Genomic DNA, 15,362 nt, shown 5'->3' on the forward strand with positions numbered 1-15,362 from the left:
CCTGCTCTAAAATACCCCATATAAAAACCCCTACCAAAACACAATCAAAACTACGCCAGGCCGGCCGCATGGAATAGATGGGTTTTCAAGGCTCGGCGGAAGAGGCGCAGGTCCGTAGTTGTACGTAGGTCGGGGGGTAGGTCATTCCAGAGGGCAGGAGCTGCCACAGAGAAGGCTCTCCCCCTGGGGGTCGCCAGCCAGCATTGACTGGCCGACGGCACCCTAAGGAGGCCCTCTCTGTGGGAGAGGACTGGTCGAAGGGAGGTATTTGGTAGGAGGCGGTCTTGCAAATACCTAGGTCCATTGCCATGGAGCGCTTTAAAAGTTGTTACTAACACCTTGAAGCGCACCCAAAAGGCCACTGGCAGCCAGTGCAGCTCGCACAGGAGAGGTGTTACATGGGAGTATCTAGAGGCCCCCAAAATCCCCCGCGCGGCCGCATTCTGAACTAGCTGGAGCCTCCAGGTGCACCTCAAGGGGAGCCCCATGTAGAGAGCATTGCAATAGTCCAGGCGGGAAACAAGGGCTTGAGTGATCGTGCGTAAGGCATCACGATCCAGAAAGGGGTGCAACTGGCATATCAGGCGAGCCTGATGAAAAGCCCCCCTGGCCACGGCCGTCACATGATCATCTAAAGACAGCCGAGCATCCAGGAGGACGCCCAGGTTTCAGGCTCTCTCCTCGGGAGCTAATGACTCGCCCCTGATAGCCAGAGATGGAGCCAACTGGCTATGTCATGACGCCAGAAACCACAGCCACTCGGTCTTGGATGGGTTGAGTCGAAGCCTGTTCCTCCCCATCCAGACTCGCATGGCCTCCAGGCACCGGGACATCACTTCCGCGGCATCGTTGGGGTGGTCTGGGGTGGAGATGTACAGCTGGGTGTCATCTGCGTACTGATGAAACTCCACCCTGAAACCATGGATGATCTCACCCAGTGGCTTCATATAAATGTTGAACAGGAGAGGCGAGAGGACCGACCCCTGTGATACCCCACAAGTGAGGTGCCTCGAGGTCGACCTCTGCCCCCCTGCCAACACAAATTGCGACCGGTCCGAGAGGTAGGAGGAGAACCACCGTAAGACGGTGCCCCCAACCCCAACCCCCTAACCGGTGCAACAAGATACCATGGTCGATGGTATCAAAAGCCGCTGAGAGATCTAGCAGGACCAGGATAGAGGAACAGCCTCTATCCCGAGCCCTCCAGAGATCATCAACCAACGCGACCAATGCCGTTTCCGTGCTGTGCCCTATGTATGACAGAGGATCTTTCATCATTGGGGAGAGGCTCTTTAGGGTGCATGATCATAGCACGCAGGGTCTGATCTGGTCTATGGGCAACATTTACATTAATGGGAGCTAATAGCCATGCCGTTGCCTCGGACACACCATTGATATACGGGAGGGTCGTTTGTGTGTTCAGTGTTGTTGTTGTGTTGACATGTGAGCTGCCACAAGGTTTGTATGGCCTGCTATACCGCCTAATGAACTCAACAGGATAGCCGTTATGCCTATATATATCAGCAAACTTATTGTAAATAACACATTCAGGATTTTAAAAGGTAAAGCACATAGGCTCACTGATCAGCATTGAGCCAACATTTCTGGAATGCCTTTTTCTCAGGCAGATAATATTCAAATCACCCTGTGGTAGAACATCAAAGAAGCAACAGGCTAGCTGAGAAGACAAACAATTGCCTCCCCCTCCCCCGCTCCACCAAACCTGGCAAAGTAAAAATTATACAAAACTTTTGCTTTCAGAGAACAGTCCTCAAAATTTCCATATCATTTACAAAAATGGCTTGCCAAAGCCTCCCTCTTAGGGCTGAACAAAAATAAACCGGCTCAAAATCACTCAGCCAGCTCTCATGGTCAAAGCAGGATTTGAACTCACAGTTCTCCAGCCTTGCAGCTGTAAACCTGTAACCAAATTGGTTCTCCATAAAGGTTTCTCTTCTCCTCCTTGGCTCCAAGGAGAAGGAAAACAAATTGAACACACACAGTATAAACCAATTAATCTCTTTTGCAATAGCAAAGAGTCCCAAAGACACGTATTTTAACAGATAGATAGATAGATAGATAGATAGATAGATAGATAGATAGATAGATAGATAGATAGATAGATAGATAGATAGATAGATAGATAGATAGATAGATAGATAGATAAATGTTTTAAATAAAACATCATAGGATTGTTCATTTGACAAGAATGCCCTCCAATGCATTATTAAGGATAAATCCAAACGAAAATGCAAACGAAAATCACTGAAGCATGACACACTCAAAAATATCAGAGTTGGATGGGATCAGACCCTAACAATTTCTAACCTCCTCCCCAAAACCTCCAATAATGAAGCATCCATAGCTTCTGGAGACAATCCCACTGATTAATTATTCTCATAGTCAGGAAATCTTCCCCAATTCCTGTTCTTTAAAAAGACAAATATGCAGACAGAAATTGCCTCTCCCTCCCTTTTTTTTCTGCATCTCTTACTTTTCCAAGGCAGTTAAAAAAGTAACAAACTAAAAATGTTTAAAATGATTGCTCAGAAATTTCACTCCCCTTCTCTACTCAGCTTCCTTTAACAAAATAACTATCTCTTATTCTCACCTTCTTTCTTCAGCAAATCACCCATATTTTGACATGATTTTCTCTCCCACATCTTCAGAGATGCTTTTTTTCCCTTGGGACCTTTCTAATAATATTTTTTTTCTTCTTCCCTTCATTGTAAACACTTGCTATTGCCCTTCCATTTACTCCACAATGAAGTCTGCAACTTACTGTTTCTTTGTAAGAAAGGGAATGAAAGTAACTAGCCCCTTTCAAAGTCTTGGGGTGGGGATTACTCACACATACATTTATCAGCACACCCACACATTTGTCCTTCAACAGCCCTTCCACCATGGGCTTTAAACCCATTCTTTCTTCCAATGTAACCTTATGCTGTTTCTGGTAGATTACTTCACCAGGGTGTCAACCTCTGGCTCAGTGGTTCTCAACCTTCCTAATGCCGCGACCCTTTAATACAGTTCCTCATGTTGTGGTGACCCCCAACCATAAAATTATTTTCGTTGCTACGTCGTAACTGTAATTTTGCTACTGTTATGAATCGTAATGTAAATATCTGATATGCAGGATGTATTTTCATTGTTATAAATTGAACATAATTAAAGCATTATATGTAATTATATATTGTGAAATATTTATTTCTAATTACAAATAAATGAATTTTTGGCTCTCTCCCTCTCTCCCCCCATTTCTCTCTCCCTCTCTCCCTCTTTCTCTCTCCCTCTCTCTCTCTGTCTCCCTCTTTCTTTCTTTCTCTCTCTCCCTCTCTCCCTCTCTTTCTCTCTCCCCCTATTTCTCTCTCCCTTTCTTTCTCCCTCTCTCCCTTTCTTTCTCTCTCCCCCTTTCTCTCTCCCTCTCTCCCTCCTTCTCCCTCTCTTTCTCTCCCTCTCTTTCTCCCTTTTTCTCTCCCTCCCTCTATTTCTCTCTCTCCCTCCCTCTCTCCCTTTCTTTCTCTCTCCCTCTTTCTCTCTCTCCCTCTCTCTTTCTCTCCCTGTCTCCCTTTCTTTCTTTCTCCCTTTCTCCCTCTCCTCTTTCTCTCTCCCTTTCTCTTTCTCTCTCTCCCTGTCTCCCCCCATTTCTCTCTCCCTCTCTCCCTCTTTCTTTCTCCCTCTGTCTCCCTTTCTTTCTTTCTCTCTCTCCCTCTCTCCCCTATTTCTCTCTCTTTCTTTCTCTCTCCCTCTCTCTTCCTTTGTTTCTCTCTCCCCCTCTTTCTCTCTCCCTCTCTCCCTCCTTCTCCCTCTCTTTCTCTCCCCCTCTATTTCTCCCTCCCTCTCTTTCTCCCTTTTTCTCTCCCTCTCTCTCTCCCTCCCTCTTTCCCTTTCTCTCCCTCTCTCTCTCTCTCTTTCTCTCTCTCCCTCTCTCTCCCTCTCTTTCTCTCCGTCTCCCTTTCTCCCTCTCCTCTTTCTCCCTCTTTCTTTCTCTCTCTCCCTTTCACTCTCTCTTTCTCTCTCTCCCTCTCTCTATTTCTCTTTCCCTCTTTCTCTCCCTCTCTTTATTTCTCTCTCCCTCTCTTCCTCTCAAAGATCCTTAAAATCCTTTAAGGTTATGCTTGAGTGGAAGACTTTTTCTTTTACAGATGGGGTGGGTTGGCAGACAAGTACTCAAAAAAAAGGGGAGGGAAGTGCGAATAGGCATCCCGTAGCTAGCTTGAAGTTTGAACGACTTCCTTCTCTTGCCACCGGATTCTAGGAGGAGCAAAAGACACCCAGCTAGCTTCCTGCACCGGCTGACTTAGTTATCTGCAACCTCCTGTTGTCACTTGAGGGGGGGGGAAGGGACACGGGCAGGAGAAATTCCTTCTTTCTCATCCGAGGAGCGAAGTTATGTTGGACCGTCGACTCTGTGTCAAGCCCCGTGGGCCCGACATTTGCAGGCAGGCGGGAACCCGCCTGCCGAACCACCACCTCCCCATCGCCCTCCATGCTGGCCGGCTCCATTGCCAGACCTCCCAGCTGATAAGCGCACATTGAAAGGAGTTGAAAGCGAGACAGGTTCCTAAGACCATCGGAAATATGTGTTTTCCAATAGTCTTAGGCGACCCCTGTGAAAGGGTCATTCGACCCCCAAAGGGGTCCCGACCCACAGGTTGAGAACCACTGCTCTGGCTGAAAATCCCAACTAAGAAAAACATCACAGTCATTAATTACTTCAGACTTTTATTGAGCAGAATCATTACAGCAGGTTGAAAGTGAAAGCTAGCTCTGAAGAAAAAGTGTGGAACAAGTAATTCAGAGAATGAATCTCCTCCTCTCTGACAGTTCAAATCACATTGTGCNGTGACTACCCACATATTTGGATAAGGCTGGGAAAGACTCCCAACTATGAGAGCCACAGCTAGTCAATGTAGATAATATTGAATTTGGATCAAGATGGAGAAATAATCATAAGATCCCCCATCAGTGGACATGTGGGTTAGGGCTGCTGGGAGATTTAATTAAGCAACATCTATAGGTCTATAGGTTTCCCACCCCTGAATTCAATAAATGTGGAGAAGCCAACGTTAGCAACAGGATTTTAGCTCTATAGGACCATAGGACGAACATAATCTGATGGCTCTTATTTTGATGACATTCAGGCAGCTTTTGAAGCCATGCAATATGTTTAATACAAATTGCTTACTCGCAACAAGACAGTTTAAAAGTTGGGTACTTAGAAATAGGTATCCTTCCATATTATATATGGCATAATCTAAAATTATAATTACACTGTACAGATGCTGGTAATCCGTAATTTACAACTGTAATTGTGCCTGGAATGTGACCGTGCCCAATTTTATGAGCTTTTTGTAGCAGTCATTAAATGACTCTGGATGGATGGTGTTTTCCCTTCCTTCAACATTCCCTCCCCCAATGCCCTTTGCTTCCTGAAGAAGCGAAATAGGAGGAACACAGTTTCCTCCTTCTGATATAAACAATCCAGTATTATTCTTTATGTATACGGGATTTTCTTTGGCTTACTTTGGTTTAATTACAACCTTAGATAATGGCAAAATATAAATATGATGTAGATCAGTCTCTGCTCTATACAAGTGTGACACATTTAACAATGTGTGGTCTCCACACAAACTCAGAGATCAAGCAAGGCAGTCAAGTAAAAGACACCATGGTGAGAAATCATATTTTTCTCAAAATTCAATTTTGGCTTCCAAGAAGTGACCAAGACACCTTTTCCTTCTGAACCTTATTAAGAAATTTGTTTCTGCACTGCTTCTGTTCAAGACCAGTTTGGGTCACATCATCTTGACAATATTTGTATACTTAAGATGGGAAAGACCATCTTACCTACCACCTTTGGTGGACTTGTGAAAAAGCGAAGAAATACTGGGGTATGATTCATATTTTAAGATTCTTAAAGTGAATAGAAAAAAATAAATCAGGAACTTTTATTTTAGGTTTAATGAACAAAACAACTTTTAAAAAATGTGGAACCTTGTTTCTTAACAGCAGCAAGAATGCTTTATGCACAAAAATGGAAAGATACATTCATTCCCAGAATAGTGACAAATAGCAGGAAAACTGATGGAACTATCAGAGATGGCTAAATTAACTGCTCTAATCAAAGAAAAGAAAACATTCAAATTTGTTTCTAATTGGAAAATGCTTCTGGATGTCCCAAAGGTCCGTTTTCAAGAGGTAACTGGACTTTCTTGTTTTTCTTTGAAGACGTTTTGCTTCTCATCCAAGAAGCTTCTTCAGCTGTGACCGGATGGTGGGGAATGGAAGGATTTATATTCCTTGCAAAGTCCAGTTGCCTCCTGAAAAAGCACCTTTGGGACAACCATGACTTGGATGACTGAGAATCTCCAGACATTTCGCTTCTGGATGTTGTTTTTGAGATGGGGGGAAAAATGAAACTTTGGCTTTGGGTTTTGTTGATTAGTTAAGTTTGTTATAGAAATATTAAGTATGTAAAAGTAAGAGGATGAGGCTGTCGTGTTATTAGGTTATTCTACTAAGCTAAAAAGAGTCGGAAGCCAATGCTTTCCTTCTTTTTCCCCTTTATCCTACACTTTTTCCTTTCCCCTTTTCCCTCCCCTCCGTTTTCCCCACTACTTTCATTTTCATTTGTATGTTATACTTTGATAAATTTAATAAAATTATAATTAAAAAAAACCAACACCTTACCCGAAACTCTCCAGGGGCCAAGCGAATCCCACTGAGTAAAACCTCTGGGAAGACGTAGTTTGTGCTAAATGTGCCACTGAGAGAATAGAATTCAAATATGGAGTCTGCAGTAGTGGCTGGCTTGCCGCAGGTCTGAAGGGCTGTACCTTCACACTTCAGCAATGTGCAGATCTGGAAGGAGAAGAAAACAATACTTGGAGATTAACTATGAGACTGAAAGATAAAGAAGAAACAGAATATTACCAAACTTGGGATTTATTTTATCAATGGCTAGAGGAAAGAATGAGGGATTAGGAACTCAATATGTATTAGCATTTTTAAACCCAGACAACAAGTTGGTTGAAAAATTAATATATGTAACTAAGAGGAAATTAATAAAATCTTTATAGAAAAAAAAGAACAATACTTCAAAAAGTACTCATTATAGAGGAACTAGGTTGCTACTATCAGAAAAGGAACCGCAAACCAGTTGTCTTAATTTCCTCCATAGGAAGTAAATTCTATGGAACATACTCATGTGAATGTTGGTGGCTGGGGAAGAGGCCCCACTGATTGTTGACACAGAATTAGCAGATGAAGGCACAAGTTCAGCTTGGCATGAGAGGAATTCCTGGTGTCATGGCGACCAAGGACTTGCAGCTATATACATATCAGTATATCAAGGTTGTCCTCGACTTATGACCACAATTGAGCCTATAATATCCGTTGCTAAGTGAGACATGTGTTAATTGGGTTTTGCCCCATTTTATGACCTTTCTTGCTACAGTTGTTAAGTGCATCACTGCGGTTAATAAGTTAGCAACCCGGTTGTTAAATGAATCTGATTTCCCCATTGACTTTGCTCATCAAAAGGTTGCAAAAGGGGATCACAGCAATGGTCATAAGTATGAACCAGTTGCCAACTGTCTGAATTTTGATCACACGGGGATGCTACAAAGGTTGTAACTGCGAAAATTTGTCGTAGGTCACTTTTTTCAGTTTCGTAACTTAGAAAAGGTCACTAAATGAACCGTTGTAAGTTGAGGACTACCTGTGGTTTGCTGGTTATGTACATTCCACTCTCTCTCTCTCTCTCTCTCTCTCTCCATGTGTTTTTCAAACTGTGTGGACTTTGACTCCCAGAATTCTCCAGACAGCAACGCCTTTGCAAGTAAAAGATTGCTTCAAAAATAATTTGGCATTTGCATGCTGCTAAATCTTCTGCCATTTTTATATTGCCTTTTTAAAAATAAAACAAAATTTCCCCTAACTTCAACAGACAAAAGCCAAACAGAATTAATAGAATTAATCTGCTCTAAACATAATTAATACTAAATCATAGTAACTATGATATATAACTTTAAAATGCTAGTCAAACAACACAAGCAGCAGCAGAGAAGTTAACAATGGTCTAAATAGCAAATGTGTTTCAGATCAATGTGTTTATTGATTAAAGTGGCCAGGAAAATAAATATATCTCTGCCAGATGCCAAAAAGAAAATGTCTCTCAGAGCTGCCTGGAGGTCAATAGCATCGAAGGAAGGGGAGGTATAGTGAGATGAAGGAATAGGCAAAGCTTATTGAGAGAGGCTGTTCCAAAGAGGAATACTACAACGGGAGCCACCACTGAAAAGGCCCGTTCCTAGATGGTTGCATATTTATTTCATAACAAAATCCCAAATTTATGGTGGACCTCAGCCTGACAGAAATAACCTATCATTTCAAACACAAGGGAGCCATCAGGTGTAGTGTACAGGTGAGCCGGCATTCTGTGCAAAACAAATGTTCATAGCATTGGGAGGATCCTTTATCCAAATAGTAGTAGTAGTAGTAGTAGTAGTAGTAGTAGTAGTAGTAGTAGTAGTAGTAGTAGTAATAATAATAATAATAATAATAATAATAATAATAATAATAATAATAATAATAATAATAATAATAATAAAGTTGGAAGGGACCTTGGAGGTCATCTAGTCCAACCGCCTGCTCAGGCAGGAAACCCTACACCATTTCGGACAAATGGCTGTCCAGTCTCTTTTTAAAAACTTCCAGTGTTGGAGCATTCACCGCTTCTGGAGGCAGATTGTTCCATTGGTTAATTGTTCTAACTGTCAGGAAGTTTCTCCTTAGTCTTAAGTTGCTTCTCTCCTTGATCAGTTTCCATCCTTTGCTTCTTGTCCTGCCTTCAGGCGCTTTGGAGAATAGCTTGACTCCCTCTTCTTTGTGGCAGCCCCTGAGATATTGGAACACTACTATCATGTCACCCCTCGTCCTTCTCTTCGATAAACTAGACAAACAGTCCAGCAACCGTTCCTTATATGTTTTAGCCTCCAGTCCCCTAATCATCTTTGTTGCTCTTCTCTTACTCTTTCTAGAGTCTCAGCATCTTTTTTACATCGTGGTGACCAAAACTGGATGCAGTATTCCAAGTGTGGCCTTACCAAGGCATTGTAAAGTGGTATTAATATTTCACGTGGTCTTGATTCTATCCCTCTGTTAATGCAGCCCAGCACTCTGTTGGTTTTTTTGGTAGCTGCAGCACACTGCTGGCTCATATTTAAGTGATTGTCCACTAGGACTCCGAGATCCCTCTCACAGTTACTACTATTGAGCAAGGTACCCCCTATACTATACCTGTACATTTGGTTTTTATTGCCTAAATGTAGAACCTTACTTTTTTCACCATTGAATTTCATTTTGTTAGATAGCGCCCAGTGTTCAAGTCTGTCCAGATCCTCCTGTATATTAAGCCTGTCTTCTGGAGTGTTAGCTATTCCTGCCAGCTTGGTGTCATCTGCAAATTTGATGAGTTCCCCATCTATCCCCTCGTCCAAATCGTTGATGAAGATGTTGAAGAGCACTGGGCTCAGAACAGAGCCCTGGGGCACACCACTACACACTTCCCTCCATGTAGATGCAGTTTCATTGAGGACCACATGCTGAGTACGGCTGGTCAGCCAGCTACGAATCCATTTGGTGGTGAAGCTGTCTAACCCACATTTTTCTATCTTATCAAGTAGTAGGTTGTGATCTACTTTATCAAGTGCCTTACTGAAGTCCAAGTAAATTATATCCACATCATTCCTCTGATCCATTAATTTTGTCACTTGGTCAAAGAATGCAATAATATTCACAGCTTATTGACTCCATATCAATACTTCCAGTGACTCTTATCCAAACATATCCTTGCAATGTATTCTTGCATGATTGCCATTTTGGCAGCCACCAAAAGTATCAATGAATATAAGACTCATTAATTAGAATCCAGATAATTAAAGGATGAAACCAAATATCCTATTCTTATGGCAGCCAATGTCAGCTTCCTACAGGACATGGTAATAAAGTTTCCAGAACTCTGTGTGATGGAACGTTACCATCCATCCTCCCAAGAATAAGAAATTTAGGACTTACTTTTCTTCTTGCTCATAGAAACTTTCATTCATCATGTGTATGATGCAGCCACAAAGTGATCGATTGGATCGATTATTTAAACTAAAAAAGTATACTTAAGCTTCCAAGTGAGATATTGAGAATAAAGTGCTGAAGTTTATCTATACATCAGCCTGCAAATTTAGTGGACATCTAGTCTTTCATTTTCCCTCTTGCATTTCCCCCATAAATAAAAAAATACCTGTAAGTAATATGGTCTTTCAGCCTTATGCAAACCAGTGAACGCCCCTAGCACGTAAAGTTCATCTTCTAGTACCGGTTCTTCCCTCATCCTGTAGCTTAAATGGCAGCAGAGACTGTTCTGGCACACTGTAATATTGTCAGCTTGTTTCGTAAGCTTAGAAAAGGTGAATGGATCACGGAAAAGCAATTCAGTGAAAGTAGAGTACTCATGAAAATGGTCAATAGTTGTAGCATATGAGCTCCAGTTAACAGTAGGAAGAGGGGTGGGAAAACGAGAAGGATGGGAATAGACTTCTGCAACCAAAAGGTGCCCATTCATCGATTTATCATCATAATAATATGCTTGGGGTCCGGATGGTGTGTAGATACCACTGCCTAAAAAATGACAAGAATAAAAGCCATTTTTCTCATCCTGTCATTGCAAGACATATAGTATACATTATTTCTTCTAACCTACCCCCAAACATATTTAAGAAAACACCCCCCCAAAAAATACACACACATAATTCTGAAAAAAGACCAAGAAATGTATTCATATACCCAAGTGTTTGTCCCAAGCCACCCAAAAACTTTCTCTTTTCCTTTTTTTTTTTTTTACTTTGATGAGCAAGAATAGAATAGGAAGAGACTACATTCTGCTTAAGGAACCAGTAGAGTTCCAGGCTCTTACAAATATTTAAAGAACAGTGGTATTTATGATCAGCAATGCAAAGAAATCAAGCAAAACTTGGCTATTACTGCAGGATCTAATCTGGGTCAGTCACCAGGAGCAGCCATTTTGTCTTCCGAGCTTTCGGATTCGTACTCGAGCTCCTCTTCAGGAAACTTTGCTCTAGCAGAGTGGGTGCTTTGGGCCATTCTGTGTGTGATATTTATATGGTGCCTGCTGCATGTGACTTTTTAGATGTTGATTGGGGTGTTGATGACTAGCTATTAAGTCATTGACTGTTGTTTGCTTCTACTTGTACCTCCTAAGTACTTGTACCACACAAAGTGCACACTCTGCTAGAGAGAAGTTTCCTGAAGATGGGCTTCAGTACAAGAGTCCAAAAGCTCGGAAGACAAAACCGCTGGTTCCGGTGACCGACCCAGATTGGATCCTGCAACATTACCCTGGGACACTACTGTATATTCGCCTTCATTCATAGGCTATTACTGTTTATACACCTAATCAGAGATTATTTGTAGAAGCACAATAAAGAAAAAATAATACTTTACTCTGTATACTACAGTGATGGCAATGCCTTCCCTCCCCTCTGAATTTCTGTCTGCAGGGACCACCCCAGCATATCTTAATTTTGGCAAGTGTGCATTATGGGATTTCTCAAGGAAGAGAATTTTCAACCAGCTGGAGGTTCTCTACTGTCAAATACCAATCAATCCTTTTATCTCAACCAGTATGTTACCTGTCATTCTCAAGGAAATATTGTGAGTATTAGCTGCCAGAAGATTGACATGCATGCCCATGGCCCAAGCTGAATGGAATTCGATAGCAGTTAAATGTGGGAGGACGTTCATCCAGGCTGTAGGGAAAAGGATGGTGTCCACCAAGAGCTGGCTTACGAGGACCACAGCAGGATCGTAGAAGAGAATGTCAAAGCAAGTGAAGAGGCCAAATTTTCCAAAGTTGGTATCGAAGGTTACAAGATCAGGCTCTTTAGGGGAATCAAATTGACGCTCTAGCCTAAACAGGTTAAACTGTTAAAAAGATAACAGATTTAGGAAACAAGTGAGATGTTTTTCAGTAAACATATGACCAGCATAACACTGACATCTGCAAGTCATTTTAAGTGAAAGTGAAAGTGTAACACATTTTAAAATAAGAGGGGGGAAAAATCCAAAACTTTTTAAAATTGTGATTGACCTGTTTTCCTGGAACCTCTGGGCCTATCAATACTGCAGCATCAGCACCCACTAAGTGGGAAGATCTTCTTCATGTAACTGAGACATGAAGAGATTTGTTTTCCATCGTATCCAGAAGCAAGCTGCATGAAAATACAGGAGACCACTGTAAGTGTGTCTCAGTTACATGAAGAAGATCTTCCCACTCAGTAGGTGCTGATGTAGACTATAAACTGGAATTATTTCTTTTAGGTATAATTTCAGAAAATTATGATAAAAATGTGTATACTTAATATTTCATATATTAACAGCAGCGAGAATTACATTTGGTCAATATTGGAAAAACGAAGAAATACCATCTGAAGAAGATATAATTAAGAAAATCTTGGATGGTGCAGAAATGGATAGGCTTACTGTACATTGAAAATGAAAGGGAAACAAGATTCAGAATATTTCCAAACATGGAAAATTTTTTATAAATGGTTAGAAAAACCTAACAAAGGGTAGGAATGGAAACTGTATTATTATTAATGTTAATATATAAACCCAGACATTGAAATAATCTTGATTATATATGTGATATCATTGGGTACAACAAAATCTAGAGAAACTCTAAACAAATGGGGATATATGGTGGCTTCTGTTCTGTGAGATTATGGTGACATGCAGACAACAACAAATATGACTACCTGCCCTTTATGTCCCAGTCAATGTACACTTGAGTACCTCATGGCAACTCAATTAATGTGGCTAGTTTCTGGGCAATATCTGTTTAATTTGTTTAATTTGTACATATTTTAATCTTGTATTTTATACAAGTAGTCCTAAACGTACATTTGTCATTTAATGACCTCGACACTAAACAGTCATTTAATGACCGTTCAAAGTTACAACAGTTCGTACAAAACTGACTTATGTTTTTCTCACTTACAACTGTTGCAGTCTCCCTATGGTCACATGATCAAAATTCAGGTGCTTGGCAACTGGTTCATATTTATGATGGTTTCAGGGTCCTGAGGTCATTGATCACATTTTGTGGCCTTCTGACAAGCAAAGTCAACGGGGAATCCAGGTTCACTTAACGACTGTGTTACTAACTTAAACAAATACAAACATTCACTTAACAACTGTGGCAAGAAAAGTCATAAATTGGGGCAAATTCACTTAACAAATGTTTCACTTAGCAACATAAATTTTGGGCTCAACTGTGATCATAACTCAAAGACTACCTGTATTTTAAATTTTATGTTATATAATATGATTTATTTTAATTGTGATGCTTCTGACGTGAATAAACATACATCACTGGGAGAAAACATAATTATTTAATATGTAAATCTGATATTAGATTGCATTCCAAAACTATAGAAGTTAATATTATGTAGAAGTTGAACTCTGGCTCTATCAAGACTAGGTTTCAGCTAAATAATTATTCTAGTTAAGTGGAAAGAAAATGCTTCAGTGTGCCAAAGAATGGATTCAAGACATGTGGTTCTTAATCAGTGGTGGGATTCAGCCAGTTCGCACGGCTTCAGCAGAACTGGTAGCTAATTTTTTGTTGCCCAGACCAGAATGGACTTCCGGAAATGGCATCCACACAGAGAACCGGTTATTCACATATTTGAATCCCACCACTGTTCTTAATTGATTTTGGAATACCTTCCTTTATATTGTAAAAATGAGACGACAAAGCTATAATGTTTTCACATTTAATAATAGATTAAAAGCTGAGGTAATTAATACTATTTATTTTGCTTTTTTACCTTCTTAAGCTTATTTTTATCATTTTTATCTTGTATTTTTACTTTTGTATTATTTTTTATCTTCATTAGGTTTCTGTAATAAAAAAAGAAATCAAAAAGGGTGGAATGAAAGAAGGAAGGCAAATAGGCAGGCAGGCAGGCAGGGAGGGAGGGAGGGAGGGATGAAGAAAGACAGGAAGGGAGGGAGGGAGGAAGGAAGGGAGGGAGGAAGGAAGGACGGGAGGAAGGAAGGGAGGAAGGAGGAAGTGAAGGAAGGAAGGAGGAACTGAAGGAAGGAAATAAATCTGCCAAATTAGGACTACATTATATCGGATGCCCAAAGCTCTCTTCCACCCTATATATCTGTTATGCTAAATCCCTTTTGCTACATGTAATTCAGTTATCCTTCTGAAATCTCAAAGTTGGAATATGCTCTAGTGGACATATTCAGCCTCTGATGTTTAAAATAAAATAAACTCATAAAGGGGGATGTGCTTGTGTTTTGTGGGGTTTATGGAGAAATAACAATTTCTTAAAAAATGAACCGTGAAATTTGTAACCTTACCTTGTGGTACCGTGCCACCAGCTTTCCCTCTGGATCAAAAACAACATCTGTGTTGTACTGATAGTGGCCATCGCCAGGGCATGTTGAGTCCTCATTACTGCATTCCTTCTTATCACCCATGTTGGCAACCACATAGATTGTATTGTTCCTGGCCAGACAGCTTAGCCTTTTTTGGACTGGAGCCGGTCCGAATCTAAATATGAAGAATCACAGAACTGAAGGATTAGTGCAACTGACCTTTGGGAGTTTACCTCCATGTTGGAGGACAAAATACAGAAAAAGACACTAAAACAGGCAATAAATCAGAAGCAAGGCTATTTCTTTTTAAAATACAAAAAAAAAGAAGAAAAAGAGCCATGGAGGTTGGAATAGGTGAGCTTTAGATGCTGTAAACTCTTCAAGCTATATTTCTATGTTTTTTCTTTTTTCACTGAAGAGGAAAAGATGATAGAAGTAATTAGGCGCTTTCAATCAGTGGAACACCACTTCCCTGGGGAAAAGATGAAATGAATCCTTCTGGCACTGGTTCCCTACTGAAACATATTTTGAATTAGTAATAATATAATTTAGTAGGTTGTTTATAAATATCTCTCTCTCTCTCTCTCTCTCTCTCTCTTTCTCTCTCTCTCTCTCTCTCTCTCTCTCTCTCTCTCTCTCTCTCTCTCTCTCTCTCTCTCTCTCTCTCTCTCTCTCTCTCTCTCTCTCTCTCTCTCTCTCTCTCTCTCTCTCTCTCTCTCTCTCTCTCTTTTTCTCTCTCACATAAAGACTGGAAAGGGAATCTTTGTGTTGATTATGAGAGCATGAATAGCACTACTAGGCCAACAAATTGCTTAAATCTAGATTCCCTGACTTTTCTTAATAAAAAAGATAAACCTTGCAAATGTGTTCTATGCATTTCATAAGTAATTGGT

The 15,362-nt window shown here is 40.8% G+C and overlaps 1 protein-coding gene across 2 annotated transcripts in view; it reads right to left on the reverse strand.

The window, feature by feature from the left end:
- Positions 1-15,362, reverse strand: part of LOC107297842 (pantetheinase) — a 53,800-nt gene that overhangs the window by 28,982 nt on the left and 9,456 nt on the right. The window contains exons 4-7 of one of the 2 annotated variants that reach the window (XM_015827203.2): positions 14,452-14,644; positions 11,709-12,000; positions 10,301-10,677; positions 6,694-6,864 (exon numbers count right to left, since the gene is read on the reverse strand). In XM_015827203.2, coding sequence (XP_015682689.1) covers positions 6,694-6,864; positions 10,301-10,677; positions 11,709-12,000; positions 14,452-14,644 — 1,033 coding nt within the window. The remainder of the gene's footprint in view (positions 1-6,693; positions 6,865-10,300; positions 10,678-11,708; positions 12,001-14,451; positions 14,645-15,362) is intronic. The other variant, XM_015827202.1, reaches the window with a different exon arrangement.

This window comes from Protobothrops mucrosquamatus, unplaced genomic scaffold (assembly GCF_001527695.2).
Source record: "Protobothrops mucrosquamatus isolate PMUCROS unplaced genomic scaffold, P.Mucros_1.0 scaffold3561, whole genome shotgun sequence".
Taxonomy (NCBI): domain Eukaryota; kingdom Metazoa; phylum Chordata; class Lepidosauria; order Squamata; family Viperidae; genus Protobothrops; species Protobothrops mucrosquamatus.